This window comes from Polypterus senegalus, chromosome 13 (genome assembly GCF_016835505.1).
Source record: "Polypterus senegalus isolate Bchr_013 chromosome 13, ASM1683550v1, whole genome shotgun sequence".
NCBI lineage: Eukaryota > Metazoa > Chordata > Cladistia > Polypteriformes > Polypteridae > Polypterus > Polypterus senegalus.
Genome location: NC_053166.1, coordinates 96,433,926 through 96,450,224, shown reverse-complemented (window position 1 = coordinate 96,450,224; position 16,299 = coordinate 96,433,926). Strand labels below are relative to the sequence as shown.

Below are 16,299 nucleotides of genomic sequence, written 5' to 3'. Positions count from 1 at the left end.
TCAAGAAACATCTTTTTTTTTCTCAAATAGTCGTTTCATGTAACTAATTTGCAAGAAACTAAAGATTTTCAATTACTGTCTTAAGAGAAGAGGGCAAGATTGATATTACCAGGATAGAAGAAAGGGGAAAGCCCAGATGTCAAAATACCAGTGTCATGTACAACAGAGAAAAGACGATAGTGGGAGAGTTTCAAAGATAAAGCCATATTTGAAACAGGCAAAAAAAAAAAAAAAAAAAAAAAGATTAACATACATAAAACAACACAGACATTGGATGGAAAATTACTGGAAAAGAATATATGTTAGTCGGCATCCTGGAATCATCTTTTCTCTGTTGCCGATGACACTGGTATTTGGCATGCATTTAAGGAGGAAGCCAACTAAGGACCTATAAGGAATTTGTTTTTCAAACTACAGACTCTGATGTACTTATCCTCTTATGCAGTTGTACATCTGGGCCTTCCCCTTCTTTTTCTATCCTGATAAGATATCAAGACAATAGACACCTTTGTACGTAATCTTCAGTTTCTTGGCAATCTGTCAAATGAAATAATCTTCATTCTGCAAAAGAAACAACACAGTAACGTTTCCTCAGGAAGCATTTTTTGGCTACTTTAGAACCAGGACTGAACTTTAGGAATGTCAATATTTTGCAACCCAAATGGATACAGTAGCAGGTTTCAGCAGTGCTAAATCAATTTCAAAGTGTCATTAATAACAAATTAGAATTTGACATGACTAATTAAGAATAAGCTAAGGCACTAAAGAAACTGCTACTGAATATGGAGCTTTACAGTCATATCTGAATAATTAAAAATCAGTTATTTCTAGCAGAAGTAGCCATAGAAACACTAGTAATGTTTTGGGTACATTTTAATTATGTTAATGGTATCTTGATAAAAAAAGGAGTCAAATTCCTTTAAAAAAAAACATGAACATTTATGGGTGTTTCTGACTTCTGATTGTTAGTGTATATAGACTGAAATGGCAAATGCTCCAAACTTGCATTTTTATAAATTTCTCACATGCGAAGAAGTCAAAAACCTCCCGGCAGTTACTTGAACTATTAAACACGTACTCTGTGATTTTAATTCTGATTTCAAATTTTGTACAGAGGGAAATGCAACTTCAATAAAAAAAAGATTAAAACATATTGCAGAGACCATGTAAGATGCATCTTAATATTTAAGGAGATTAGAAGTACATAAACATTGATTGGTTTATGTAGTGTATTTTTAAAAAAATCATTGCACAATTAGGAAATCTGTACAGGCTGAAAGGTAACGAATATTGTTCCATTACATATAAAAGGTGATTGCGCTGATTCAACTAACAGATTGGGCTTCCCATATCAAAAATAGGTGTATTAATGTACAGTTAATATAGGTTTAGACAGGAAAAAATATGATTCATTAAGCAAAAAGCAAGAAAAGTATGCGATTAGAGAAGTGCATTTTTGAAACCTTCCATTAGCAGGACCTATAAGGTGACACATTTAGTGATGAGTAGTTGTTGAAATGTTGTTGCCTTTTCATGCAGTAAAAGTTAAATGAGCCCTTTAAGTATGGAATTAAACTGTTGGTTTGGTTTTGTCTATTATGGGAGATGAATGTCTAGGATGGTGATCTGCTGGCAAAAGTGTTTTATTTTGCCTGCAGAAAAGGAAAAAGCAACTAAAAATCTGCCAAAGTCAAAGCCAAAATCAAGTTCTGGTTCATGATACAGACTACCACAAACTTAGCTTGAAGAGAGAGGTAAAGGAATGGATCAGATGGCCATTAGTGAATGTGGGAGCAAAAAAGGGAATGAGGTGGACAATGAAAATTTGTTGCGTTCCAGTTGCATATCAGAACTGAGCAGGGCCTTGTCATCCCAGTTGTCAACAACTACCAATACACCTAGCCAGTCAACAGCAGTAACTCTTTCCGAATATACAACTCCATCATTTAAACACAGAGAAAACTAAGACATCTCTGAATTGAAGGTATTCATTACTGCACTTGGGGTAGATAAAAGATATTAATAAGGATATAAAGAGAACACACAGCAGGACAGATAAGCTGAACCAAGACATAAAAGATCAAGAGGCTTGTTTAAGCAATAGCTTTGGTGTAAAGTTAGAAGAAAATGTAGCAAAAATAAATGGAAAAAAAAACATTAAAATATTAACAAAACTGAGAATAAAATCAAGAGTACTTGGCACTCACCTGAAAGAAGTAAAGTAAATGTTTAAAAATCACACTGAAGAATTTCATAAAACAATCGACATATGCCTCTGATAAAAAAAAAATAACTGCTGTAGAATCTAAAAGCAAAGTACGCTGCGATAAACTAACAGTGTCTGAAGACAGATATAGAAGAAACAACATCAGAATTGAAGTCCTAACCCAGTGAAATTTGTAGCAAAATTATTTACCAAAACAGGACTGAACATTAAATCTGACACTGAGATCGGAATGCACAAGAATCTGATAGTTTGCTCAACATCGTAAAGTTAATTCCACACTAGGGTTGAGCTCAAGCTCGTGCAGAAGGAACTCCGAGTCCAGCTCAGAGTGGCGAAGGAACAGTACAGGAGAAAGCTGGAGCAGAAGTTGCAGAATAACAGCATGAAGGAAGTGTGGGATGGGATGAAGATCATCACTGGTTGACCATCGAGAGAGCGGAGAGAGCAAACCAAATGAACAACTTCTTTAACAGGTTTGACCACCCTAACCCACTCTCACCTCGGAGTACTGCATCCTCCAACCATCCTTCTGCTGATACCAGTATATTAGCGACATCCCCACCCACAATTACAGCAGCGCAGGTGAGCAGAGAGCTGAGGAGACTTCGTCCCAACAAAGCAGCGGGTCCAGATGGAGTATCGCCACGACTGCTGAAGGCCTGTGCGCTGGAACTGGGGAGTCTTTTACAACGCAACTTCAACCTGAGCCTGGAACAGGGGAGAGTCCCGAGGCTTTGGAAAACATCCTGTATCACCCCAGTCCCAAAGGTATCATGTCCTAGTGAGCTGAATGAGTTCCGGCCTGTTGCTCTGACGTCACATGTGATGAGGACAATGGAGCATCTGCTGCTTCACCACCTGAATGCAAGAATAGATCTGCAAAATACTGCTGCTATACACAGCACTTCTGGAGTAACTCAATACCAAAATTAGTGCAGGTAAAATAAACAGTTCAAATACAACTGAATGCCAGCTTTTGCCTTCAAATTTTTTTGTTAAGTAAATTCGAATTACATTCGAATAGCAATTCTTGATCCAACAGCCGTATTGGTTAGATATACTGCATAACAAACTGTATATCCTCGATTGCAGCCATTGCGATTTGCTAATTGTATTGTTTCAAATTGCGATTTTCACTTAAAATCAATTAATCATTTAACCCTAATTGATAATGTGCATAATCTTTTAAGTGTATGAAACTATCTTAATTTCAGTTGTTTTTGGTTATACCATACAAAAGGGCCAAATCAGTACATAAAGCATATAAACTTTTTTTTTTTTAGACTGTTCAACATCCTACCCTAGGTTTACTCTATTGGGGAAGGTTTGGGACAGGGAGAAAGTAAAAGATTGCAAGTTACTTTATCTATTCATTTTACCCTCACAATTGTAAGTGCCATCAAAATAACAAGCTCCTTAGCCATATTATTTAGCAATAACAATATGAAATCAGTGTTAAAAGTAAAATCTTGAAATAACACACAAATTTTACTTAAGATTACAAACTGACCCCAAACATTCAGAAGCAGCATCTCTCTGACAAAAGAGTGAATTCTGTAAGCTGGAATGTCAAAGGTTTGAATCACAATCTAAAGAGAGAAAAGTATTCTCCGACCTCACAGACCTAAAGGCTAATACAGTATTTTTACAGGAGACTCACTCAATAAGTAAAGGCCAGTTGTGACTGCAAATAGACTGAAGCGGTCAAATGTTTCACTCTAGCTATATGAAGGAAACCGGAGGTGTAAGAATTTTTAAACATAAAGCAATTTCATTTATAGCATCAGACAAAGTATCTGATCCCGAAGAGCTCTGTATATGCACCTAATGTAGTTATTAATTCATAAAATATCTGTGTCAATGCCCAGTATGAGCACTCATACAATTCTAATGGCTGTAGATATCGATTGCGTTTTAAATACAGATCTGTATAAATTATCAACTACAGTGACGATAATAGCCAATATCTCAAAGACAATCCCACAGTTTGTAATGTATATAAACTTTTCAGACCTAAGGAGAATCTTTAATCCAAACTCAAGAGAATATTCCTTTTTCTCAAAAGTACATTATAGCTATATAAAAATGTATTATTTCTTCATCGATAAAAATTTTTTGGTCACTATCAAATCTTGAAAGTATGACACTATTGTTATCTTTGATCATACTCCTTTGATCTTGAAGATTGAATCATTATGGCCTATACACTAATTGGCATCTTAACCAGCAGATGTAAACTTTGTAGAATTAATTTCCATTTAAACATTTTGGGAAACTTTAAAGGTGTTTCTAAGGGGACACCTCATTTCATATCTCTGTCATAATACAAGTCGTCTTCAGAATTAACTTCCTTAGCGTTAGACCCAAGTGACACTCAGGCAACTGTATAGATGTGTCTCGCATAAGCAATAGACCAGAGTAAATTGGGCTGTAAGAGTGCTAATGGTGTTAGTCCTGAGAGTTATTCGGGCAACGGTGTACAGTAGACACATCTTCTCCTCGTTTTATATGCTGGAATGCAGTGTTGTCCTTTCTCCAAGCATAATGCTTTTCATTTAAACCAAAAAATTCTATTTTGGTTTCATCCATCAAACGTGATCTTTAGCAAACTGCAGACGGGCAGCAGCTTTCTCCTTGCAACCCTGCCATGCACACCATTGTTGTTCAGTGTTCTCCTGATGGCGGACTCATGAACATGATTAACCAATGTGAGAGAGGCTTTCAGTTGCTTAGAAGTTACCCTGGGGTCCTTTGAGACCTCACCGACTATTACACACCTTCCTCTTGGAGTGATCTTTGTTGGTCGACCACACCTGGGGAGGGTAACAATGGTCTTGAATTTCCTCCATTTGTACACAATCTGTCTGACTGTGGATTGGTGGAGTCCAAACTCTTTAGAGATGGTTTTGTAACCTTTTCCAGCCTGATGAGCATCAACAACTCTTTTTCTGAGGTCCTCAGAAATCTCCTTTGTTCGGGCCATGATACACTTCCACAAACATGTGTTGTGAAGAGCAGACTTTGATAGATCCCTGTTCTTTAAATAACACAGGGTGCCCACTCACACCTGATTGTCATCCCATTGATTGAAAACACCCGACTCTAATTTCACCTTCAAACTAAATGCTAATTCTAGAGGTTCACATACTTTTGCCACTCACAAATAAGTAATATTCGATCATTTTCCTCAATAAATAAATGACCAAGTATAATATTTTTGTCTCATTTGTTTAACTGGTTTCTCTTTATCTACTTTTAGGACTTGAGTGAAAATCTTATGATGTTTTAGGTCATATTTATGCAGAAATATAGAAATTTCTAAAGGGTTCACAAACTTTGAAGCACCACTGTATCCCATAGAAAGGTCCCATTATCTGATGACAACCCAATACACCATGTGAACTTTGACAGGGCATTTGACCATGCTGTTGATGAGGTGGTGGAGAACCCCCAAGATAAATTTGAATTCTTAGCTCAACTTACCAAAGGTTCATCCCGTGAAATTGTACATACCTGTTGCCGGCAGAAGGTTACAGAAAGGCCAGTAAACCAGCTATAGACAGCAGATACATACAAGAAGAAAGCCGCAAATAAAATCGTATGATGAAGCAGGTCTGAGGGAATAAGCAGTCTTTCTTTGTAACTGTATGAGCGTTATGTCCAGCATGAAGAACGGAAATGAGTTTGACAGTGGTGCAAATCTTCGTATTATAACCTCAAAGCTTCCCCAAGAACTGTCAATGTACAACTTAAGAGATCGAAAGTAAAGAAAATAAGAGATCAACGCCTCGCTAACCTAGTTGACTTTCTGGAACAACAAGCTATAGTAGCTTTGCATCCTGTATACGGCGCCATCTATCAAAGTCACACTTTCAAGAAAGAAAGGGAAAACACTGATTAAAGAAAGTTTCCCCTGAAATGTGGCTTGAGAAAAAGCAGTTCTGCTACAAACTTTGCTGTTGCTGCTGAAAAGGGGATTCCAGACACCTCAGTCAAAAAGACACAGACAGCCGTTTGTGCAATCGGTAAGCCCTGTCTATTTCACAATGAAAGCCACGCTCTTTTTGAATGCAGTATGTTCCAGGAACTAAAGTATGAAAATAGAATTGACTTTTTGAAATTTAAAGACTTATGCTGCAAGTACCTTAAACAAGGTCATCTTAATAAAGACTGTACAAAAAAATGGAATGTCAAATGTGTTTTCAGTTATACCCAGTCATTTTGCACATTAACAAAGAAATGGGTGTCGAGAATAAAGCCATGCCCAGTTAAAAAAAAAAAAAAAAAAAAGCACACCGAGTCAGAAATAACGAATATTTATTCTTTGTACGTTTCTGCGGAACCATTAGAAACGTGCACTGCTACCACGGCCAGTAAAGAATGTGTCTTAGCTGTGGTTATTAAGTCTAAAACGGGTGAAAGATGTGTAGAAACATATGCTCTAATGGACTCTGGCAGTACAGCTACATTCTGCACAGAACGCTTGGAAGAGCAAATGCATCTCCCTGGAAGAAAAACTCAAGATCACATCAGCACTGTAGAAAGGAACAAAGTCAATAAACATAAATTAGTAAAATGTTCCATTTTATTGGATTCTTTAAAAAATGTACTTTTTTGAACTTCCAACAGTCAGTTGCTACATAAAAACAACCCACAGAACTGGCCAAAGATCTTGTGTTTCAATGAAGGATTTCATCTGACCAAATGGGTGAGTAACAGCCAAATAGTCTTTTTGTCCATACCTAAAGACGACAGGGCTATTGAACAAAAGGACTTAGACTTAAGGCATGATTTGTTACCAACTGAGAGAGCTCAAGGCGTTCAATGGTAAACAGAAACGGACAGCTTCAATTTCAGTTTGCAAGCCTGCTGCAAGACGTGGTATTCTGTCAGTGGCCAGTTCAGTACATGACTCACTTGGACTTTTAGCACCAGTAATACTGCCTGCTAAACTTATTTTAAGGGAATTGTGTAAAGAGAAATATGGATAGGATGAACAAGTGGAAGTTAAGTATGTCCAGCAATGGAAAAAAATAGATGGATGATTTGCAGCTACTTGTGGATTACAATGTAAGCAGGTGCATCAAACCGGGTAGGTTTGGTCACATAATGTCTGCACAAATGCATCATTTTGGAGACACTTCTGAAGATGGATATGGCACTGCTTTTTATCTTCTCCTAACTGACAAAGAACATAAGAGACATTGTTTATTTCTAATGGGGAAGTCAAGAGTGGTACCACTGAAACCTGTCACTATACCAAGGTTAGAATTAACAGCAGCTGTGATAGCAGTCAAAATAAATAAGATGCTAAAACACGAACTGCAAATTCCCCTGCAAGAGTCAACATTTTTGACTGACAACACTACTGTATTAAGGTACATTACAAATGAAAGTGCTCGCTACATAACCTTTGTCACCAACAGAGATACAGTGATAGGGGAGCACTAACAGCTCTCTCAATAAAAACATCTGCACTAAATCCAGCAGACAAAGAATTAAAGAAGATAGACGGTCGAAAGCTTTCTCAAAAGAAACATGTATTCAAGGCCCAAATTTCCTGTTAAAGCCAGAACATGAATGGCCAAAGAGTCATGATGAACGGGACTTACTTATTAATGATGATCCAGAAATAAAGGCTGTGTAGTAAACATAAAAAGTGCAGGAGAGAAAGCTAAAACAGTAAAAGAACTTATAGACTACTTCTCAGAATGGCTAAGTCTGAAGAAAGCGGTAGCATGGTTCCTTAAATTCAAGGAAGCGCTACTGCATCTGAAAGAAAGGAATTCCAATATATGGTCAGCCTATCTGAACACAACCTAGAAAAACAAAAAAAAACACTAATCACAAAACACATGAAGAAATATAAATCAACAATGGAGATAAAGCAACTTTCTTTAGAAGACTTGAATAAAGCAGAGAAAAAGGTTATCTACCTCAGTCAATTACAGGCTTATCCAGAAGAGGCTAAGCACCCCACAATTCTTCACAAGAATTTATATGTTGCCACCCTTACTTTGCAGCACATCCATAAAGAAAACCAGCACTGGACAGACCTGTAAAAAAACTGCCTCCTCCAAGAAACAACAATTAGTTGAATTGACTAATCTTAAATTTTGCTTGCTTAAACTGAGTTTGTGCTTTTACACTTGAGCTTAAGTTTACATTTAGGCTTAGATTTAGAGTTAAGTTTCCTAAATTTGTTTAAGTTCATTGAATAGTTATGGCTCTTACTAAGTAATGTTAAAGTAACTGATTTTTGCCCTTAGCATAAACAAATAGTGGGCAGATATGTACAGTGGAGGAAATAATTATTTGACCCCTCACTGATTTTGTAAGTTTGTCCAATGACAAAGAAATGAAAAGTCTCAGAACAGTATCATTTCAATGGTAGGTTTATTTCAACAGTGGCAGATTGCACATCAAAAGGAAAATCGAAAAAATAACTTTAAATAAAAGATAGAAATTGATTTGCATTTCATTGAGGGAAATAAGTTTTTGAACCCTCTAACAAAAAAGACTTAATACTTAGTGGAAAAACCCTTGTTTGCAAGCACAGAGGTCAAACGTTTCTTGTAATTGATGACCAAGTTTGCGCACATTTTAGGAGGAATGTTGGTCCACTCCTCTTTGCAGATCATCTCTAAATCCCTAAGGTTTCGAGGCTGTCTCTGTGCTACTCTGAGCTTGAGCTCCCTCCATAGGTTTTCTATTGGATTAAGGTCCGGAGACTGACTAGGCCACTCCATGACCTTAATGTGCTTCTTCTTGTAAATGTAAGTGCCATTTGCTAGTTATTGAAGTTAAATTAATACTAGAATTAACAAAGCCTACAAAAAAAACTCGTAATCCCGGCCCACCTTAAAACCCTTTGAACCTCTCCGTCAGCATATTTTGTGTTGCAAATGTGTCGAGCAGCAAAAGCAGCAAAGCATGCTATCCCATCCCCCCACCAATGCAGAAAGGGCAGAAAGTTCTCTCAGCTCAAGTCTGTTTACCTGTGTGTGACTTGCCTGGAGTTGTATAGGGTAAATAATATATTGTTATTTGGAATACAGTGGAACCTTGGTTTGCGAGCATAATTCGTTCTGGAAATGTGCTTGTAATCCAAACCACTCGTATATCAAAGCGAATTTCCCCATAAGAAATAATGGAAACTCAGATAATACGTTTCACAACGCAGAAACACTTATATAAAAAGAGATTAATACAAAATATAAAGTAAAAATACGGAAAACAAATTAACTTGCACTTTACCTTCGAAAAGAATCATGGCTGGTGTGAGGGAAACGAGACAGAAGAAATAGAGGAGGATTATTGTGCAGGACAACTTTCAGTAGAACTAATGCGATCACTGCTATCTGCATGGGAGACGATTGCCCACAATCTCCATGTGACACTCGACAGACAAAGCGTATAAATACTACAGTGATCCCTCGTTATATCGAGCTTCGACTTTTGCGGCTTCACTTCATCGCGGATTTTATATGTAAGCACATATAAATATATATCACAGATTTTTCGCTGGTTCGCGGATTTCTGTGGACAATGGGTCTTTTAATTTATGGTACATGCTTCCTCAGTTGGTTTGCCCAGTTCATTTCATACAATTGACACTATTGGTGGATGGCTGAGAAGCTACCCAATCAGAGCACGTATTATGTATTAAATAAAACTCCTCAATGATATAAGATATGCTTCCGGTGCTGTGCTTCGCATACTTAAAAGCTCTAACAGCACCTATTGATTTTTGATTGTTTGCTTTTCTCTCTCTCGGACATTCTCTGCTCCTGACGGAGGAGGTGTGAGCAGAGGGGCTGTTCACACACTGGTCTAGAGCAGCGCTTCCCGATTCATTTTACCCTCGCACCCCCTGTGACAGACGAGGCCGATTTCGCACCCCTTTAATTTGGGAAGTATGAAAAAATATGAGGTTAACGCAGAAAAACAGATCATCAATTGAAGCTTTATTCATACAGTGGAACCTCGGTTTACGAGTAACTTGGTTTACGAGTGTTTTGCAAGACGAGCAAAAATTTTTAATAAATTTTGACTTGATAAACAAGCGATGTCTTGCAATACGAGTAGTATGGATACACTTTGTCTGCTGAGCGTTATGTGATCACAACTGAGCTGATGGTTCTTCTCTCTCTCTCTCCTTATTTCGCTCCCCCTGCGTGTCTCTCTCTCTCATCTTCGCTCGCCCAACGCGTCTCTTTCTCTCTCATCTTGCTCGCCCAGCGCGTCTCTCTCTCTCATTTCGCTCGCCTTTATGCTGCCTCCCCAGCACACCACCGCGTAGAAGAGGCGACTCGCCACAACCGTCTGATAGAACATCTGCAGCATCTTATTGCAGATGTTCAAGGAAGCCGGTCTTCTAAGGAAGAATAGTTAATTCTGTCCTCTCTTGCACAGAGCATCAGTATTGGCAGTCCAGTCCAATTTATCAGCCAGCTGCACTTCCAGGTATTTATAGCTCTGTACCCTCTGCACTCAGTCACCTCTGATAATCACGGGGTCCAGGAGGGGCCTGGGTTTCCTAAAACCCACCACCAGCTCCTTGGTTTTGCTGGTGTTCAGGTGTATGTGATTTAAGTGGCACCATTTTACAACGTCCTTGATTAGGTTCCTATACTCCTCCTCCTGCCCACTCCTGATGCAGCCCACGATAGCAGTGTCGTCAGCGAACTTTTGCACGTGGCAGGACTCTGAGTTGTATTGGAAGTTCAATGTATATAGGCTGAACAGGACCGGAGAAAGTACAGTCCCCTGTGGCGCTCCTGTGTTGCTGACCACAATGTCAGACCTGCAGTTCCCGAGACACACATACTGAGGTCTGTCTGTAAGACAGTCCATGATCCATGCCACCAGGTATGAATCTACTCCCATCTCTGTCAGCTTGTCCCTAAGGAGCAGAGGTTGGATAGTGTTGAAGGCGCTAGAGTAGTCCAGAAACATAATTCTTACAGTACCACTGCCTCTGTCCAAGTGGGAGAGGGATCAGTGTAGCATGTAGATGATGGCATCCTGCGCTCCCACCTTTTCCTGGTATGCGAACTGCAGACGGTCGAGGGCGTGGCGAACCTGTGGCCTCAGGTGATGAAGCAGCAGCAGCTGCTCCATGGTCTTCATCACATTCAAGAGCACTTGCACATGTGCAAAAATCAATTTTCCTGTCTAACGTTATGATTTGAATGTATGTAATAGCAACTATGCACACAAACAGGCACATTATGCACAAGGTATGGTGAAAAACAAAATTACAAAAACTAAGAGGTAGTTTATGGTGATGGTGACAGTATAATTATTATACTCAAGACAGCCAAATAAACATAAAATTTTAATTTAGGACCCTAAAACAAACTGACTGGCCCTAAAATAGTCACAAATTCAATGAAATCTAAGCAAAAAAAGTTTAACTTTAAAATGTTACCCAATGATACATTTACTGTATGCTCATCAAAGTACATTCAAAAAACAAAATATCACCACCTGTGATGCCCTATGCGTTGTTACTCCTACACAGTGTCATGCAATCAAATCAAAAACAGCCCAACAGAAATGACACTGATCAAAAAACTGCATGAATGAAGGAAAAAGTAACAATTTACATATAATATAATTTACATATGCAGTTTAATCTATGCAGCGAAGGAGAAACAATAAACTGTATTCTTCCTCCAACAATAATATTTAGTCTAGGAAGGCAACTCCAAAAATAATATAGACCAAGAAACAGCTCACCACCTCTTAAGACGTTCAGTAATTTTTAAATCAGAGGTTTATCAGTACAGTACTCTCTTTTTTTTACCATAGATGGGCAGAAGAAAAGATGCTGACCTCTAGTGTCACAGTTTTTACAGTTTGACATTATCGTGGGGGTCCCTGCCCAAGCCGAATTGACGTGCATCACATGATGTGCTTCATACTAGCAGGAAAAACGCTATAAATATTACTCAGTCTTGCGCATGCAAGTTTCGCCTCCTCTCTGACAACTTTCTAAAAGTCTATTCTGGCCTTTTTTTCTGTTGTTAGCCAATTCCGCTAAACCACTCTCTTCAATCATGGTGGCAAAGAATTGCCAGTATGACCAATCTAGGACTGCCACAAATGATTATTTTGTAACTGATTAATTGGTTGACTATTTTATTGATTAATTGATTAATCTATACTAATTTTGTCAAAATAATTCAAGTAGACATAAATGCTGTCTGTGATTATTTATTGAATTATTTCATATATGGAATTTGAAAACATCAGAATATGAAAAAAACAAAACTAAAATAATTTCAACAAGATGACAAACAAAGCACTGTTAACAATAAAATATTTAAGTCAAAAGTATTTTTGATTAATAATGGACTTAACATAACTTCATGTCAGCAGTCCAACTTGAAACAAGATCAACAAATAAGGCTTTTAGGTCATTTTACAGCTCAGTGTTACAATGGAGGAACATTAACATGTCCACAAGCTCAGAGCTAAGACTGGTTCTCTTCTTTGTGGCTGTTTTTCCAGTGGCCAAAAGCAGGCATTCTGAAGCAGATGTTGTTGCAGGTACACACAAATGTGATTTTGCCAGAATAGGCAATGTGGGAAACTTTATTTGGCTGTGTATACTTTCTTGTGCATCTTCTGCACTGTCATGTGTGTCGGAGTCAAACCTTAGTAGTGAGTCCAGTAAAGACACTTGCCTCTTCTCATCCTTAGCATGAGCTGAGTTTTTAATCTCATTGGTGGACTGTTGCTGATTTTCCTCCTCCTTCATTCCCTTCTTAGCTTCCAGTGCAAGGGCTTGCTTGCACTTTCAACTGCAATTTTAATCCTACTTCTGGAGACAGAATATGAGCTTATGAAATCTGGGGTCAACGGCACCAGCAATTACGTTTGCTGTATCTCCTCTACAGCTCATCACCAGCTCCCATCTTTTGATAATTTCTTGTGAAACCCGCATTAGGAATGCATACACAGGAGTGGTGTCAAAGGTTCAATTCTGTGAGGAATGGAGAAGACCTTTGATTAGTGAAGGTACAGCAGAGATTGCCACATATGATTCACCACTCAAATATACAGTGGCACACTCCGATGGTTTAAGAGCTTGTTCTAGTTCCTCAAGCAGGCTCCACAGCTCACCTTTAATATGTGGGAAATGTTTTCCTTTGTGTCACTTCTGGGTCTGAAAGAGCTGCTGTAGCTGGCTGGCCACCTCTGCTACAACAAGTGAATGATCATGTAACATTAGCTGTTCCATCTAAAACTAACACCATGAAATAATTTTTGTCCAGGGGGTGGCTTTTGCTTGGAGAGCTCACTCTTCTTGAAATGCTCTACCAAGCATCTAGCAGCTCCAACTGTTTTTGTGACGTGAGGATTCTTCAAGGCCTAATTTACTACAACTTGTAAAGTGTGGTCAGCACAGCATATAGAAGATATCCCATGCCCCCCTTCCAAAACCCTAAGCACACCATATTAGCAGCATTATCGTGAACCACAGCCATTATTTTGTTTGTACAAATTTTTAGCTGCCCTTTCAATCCAGTTTGCGATGTTCAGCAGTATGTAGTTTTTCAAGAGGCATAGTCATCAAACTGTAGCAGCAAAGGTCCCAGTTGTCCTTAATGAAAGGGCAGGTAATGCCCAGATATGCCTCTGTAGTGATACTTGTCCATGCATCCGTTGTTAGACTAACACTGCTGCTGGAAGAAGTAAGAGCAAGTTTGAGTTGCTGGAATGTGTCCTCATATTTCGTTTTGATCATGCTAACTAAGCAGGTGCATTTGGGGAGAACACAAACAGGTTGGAAAGTTTTAACCATAGCCCAGAATCCAACATTATCCACCACTGCCAGAGGCCTCATGTCTTTAATTAGCATGTTGAGCACAACGTCTGTCAGAGGTGCTTCAGCCAGTGGTGTGCAAGAATAGGAATAAGAATTCTTAGGAGGAAGCCATCCAAGCAGCTCAGTTTTATCACTAAGAGATGGAAGATACATTTGTGATATGTATACAGGTAAAATTCTGTTACAAATATCTTTACAACGAAATTTTCATTACAAACCAAGTATTTTTATGGTCCCAAAAGTTTCCCCATATGACACGAGTCTATAGAAATGTTGTTACTACGAAGTACATTCAGAAGATACTTTCATTACAACGAAGTGCCCAAAAGACCTTGAAATGCCTGAATGAATCATTCATTGAGCAGTTTTTTCTGTGGTCGCAGCTCAGTTGTGCACAACGATCCCCAAACAGAAACACTGTTTTTGTTTTCGGTGGTTTTCAGTGATACCTTTTCCTTTAGCGCGACAACATTTGAAAAACATCCATTGGAATTTAACTCATTGTCACCCTCCTATAGAAACAATAAACGATAACAGTTCATATTAGAAAAAAAAAAAAAACTTTTGCCGCTCTCAATTGCAGCATAAAGAAAAAAGACGTGGCCAGTGTATTCGGAATTTCTTCATCGACACTGTCAACTTTCTTGAAAGACCAAGCAAAATAAAAAAGAAAAATCTCGGGTTGCAAATGTATGCAAACTGCTGCATTTGAAGACATTGAAAAAAGCAGTTTCAATGTAGTTCAGTGATGCTCGTTTAAGAAACATTCCTATTAATGCGGCACTCGTTCAAGAAAATGTGAGGTTTCTAAACTCTCTTGGGACCACCCACAACTGGACAACACGCAGAAGAGCGTTCCAAAGTGCGATCACCATGTCTGTGGAAGACTATTTATATGTTGTTCTGGCAACAGTAGGCTCACAGCACTGCTGTGTCTCTCTGCCAAAGAAAACTCGATGGGTGATGCAAGGGACATTGTAAATGCAGGGAACACGATTTCTTGGCCATTAACCTGGCCATGACTCTGTCTGACTGCTGTGTCTGTTTATAGTAGAGTGGCAGATCCCTCTGCTATAAATAACCGTGTTGTTCCTGCTTCAAGCTGAATAAAGCTGGTTTTGTTAAAGAACTGAGACTCAGCCTCGTGTTTAGGGGTGTAAGACAGGGACTTGCAGCGCAATCCCAATCTTTTAGGATTCACTTCTGTGTCACCTTATTGCGCCGATGTGAGCCTGATGTTGCCCTGCCCCGGCAACGGACAAACAATCTTAAACAGACATGGCAATCACGCTTCTGGGCACACTTCAGGGTGACATTCCCATTGGGTGGGGGGGATCCCAAAAAAGTTCAGAAACCTCACAAAAAGAAGAAGAAAAGGATGATTTGGCTTCTGATTGATGACTGTGCTGCCCACAACACGCTTCCACATTTATATAATGTTTGCATTAAATTCCTCCCACCCAATTGCACAGCAGTGCTTCAGCCATTGGATTTGGGCATCATTCGCACCCTGAAAGTGAATTAGCGCAAGGAAATACTGAGAAAAATTCTCGTCAGCATAACTTGTAGACAGGAGAAGATTAAAATTGAAAGAAGCTATTGCAAAGATTACAGACGCCTGGACACAAGTTAAAGAAAGCACTATAGCTACAAATACAGAATCTCATTACAACAAAATTTTTTTTAGGTCCCTAGAAGTTCATTGTAACTGAATTTCACCTGTATTTAGAACAGTACATAATGTCTCAAAAACCGTATTTTTTTTTCTAGCTTGAATATAATTTAATTAAATGATCACAAATATTTGTTTATATAAATCCATTCTAAGACTCATTTGCTATAGCGTTGTGCTGTGTTCTGAATATGGAATGCACAATTGGATTTTTTTTTTTTTTTTAAATTATTCCAAACGCTTGTTATTGCCATCCTCACATTTAAACATATCGCTATTATTTTGGCCAATTGTTTCAGAGCAAAGTGTTTTTGTTGTTTCTTTGCAGAGCTGTTCTGGACATCTGATTTTTCTTTTTGACAATTTGTCACATATGAAATATTAAAACTTTAGGGTTTTTTTTTTTTAATTTTGGGTGTTTGTCAGCTATTTTTCCCTTTTTCAAAAGCAACCTACTATATATCTTAATCAGTAGGTTTCCTTGTAAGTTTAACATGTGCATTAACAATCTTTCAAAGATCCTATGCAAGAGATTTATGAATTCACTCAGAACAGTTCTTA

General features: G+C 38.4%; 1 protein-coding gene across 5 annotated transcripts in view; it reads right to left on the bottom strand.

The window, feature by feature from the left end:
• Positions 1-505: 505 nt before the first annotated feature.
• kmt5c (lysine methyltransferase 5C) overlaps positions 506-16,299 on the bottom strand; it is an 88,417-nt gene continuing 72,623 nt past the window's right edge. The window contains exon 9 of one of the 5 annotated variants that reach the window (XM_039774942.1): positions 506-561. In XM_039774942.1, the coding sequence (XP_039630876.1) occupies positions 522-561 (40 nt within the window). In that variant the 3' untranslated portion in view covers positions 506-521. The other 4 variants (XM_039774941.1, XM_039774939.1, XM_039774938.1 and 1 more) reach the window with 4 other exon arrangements.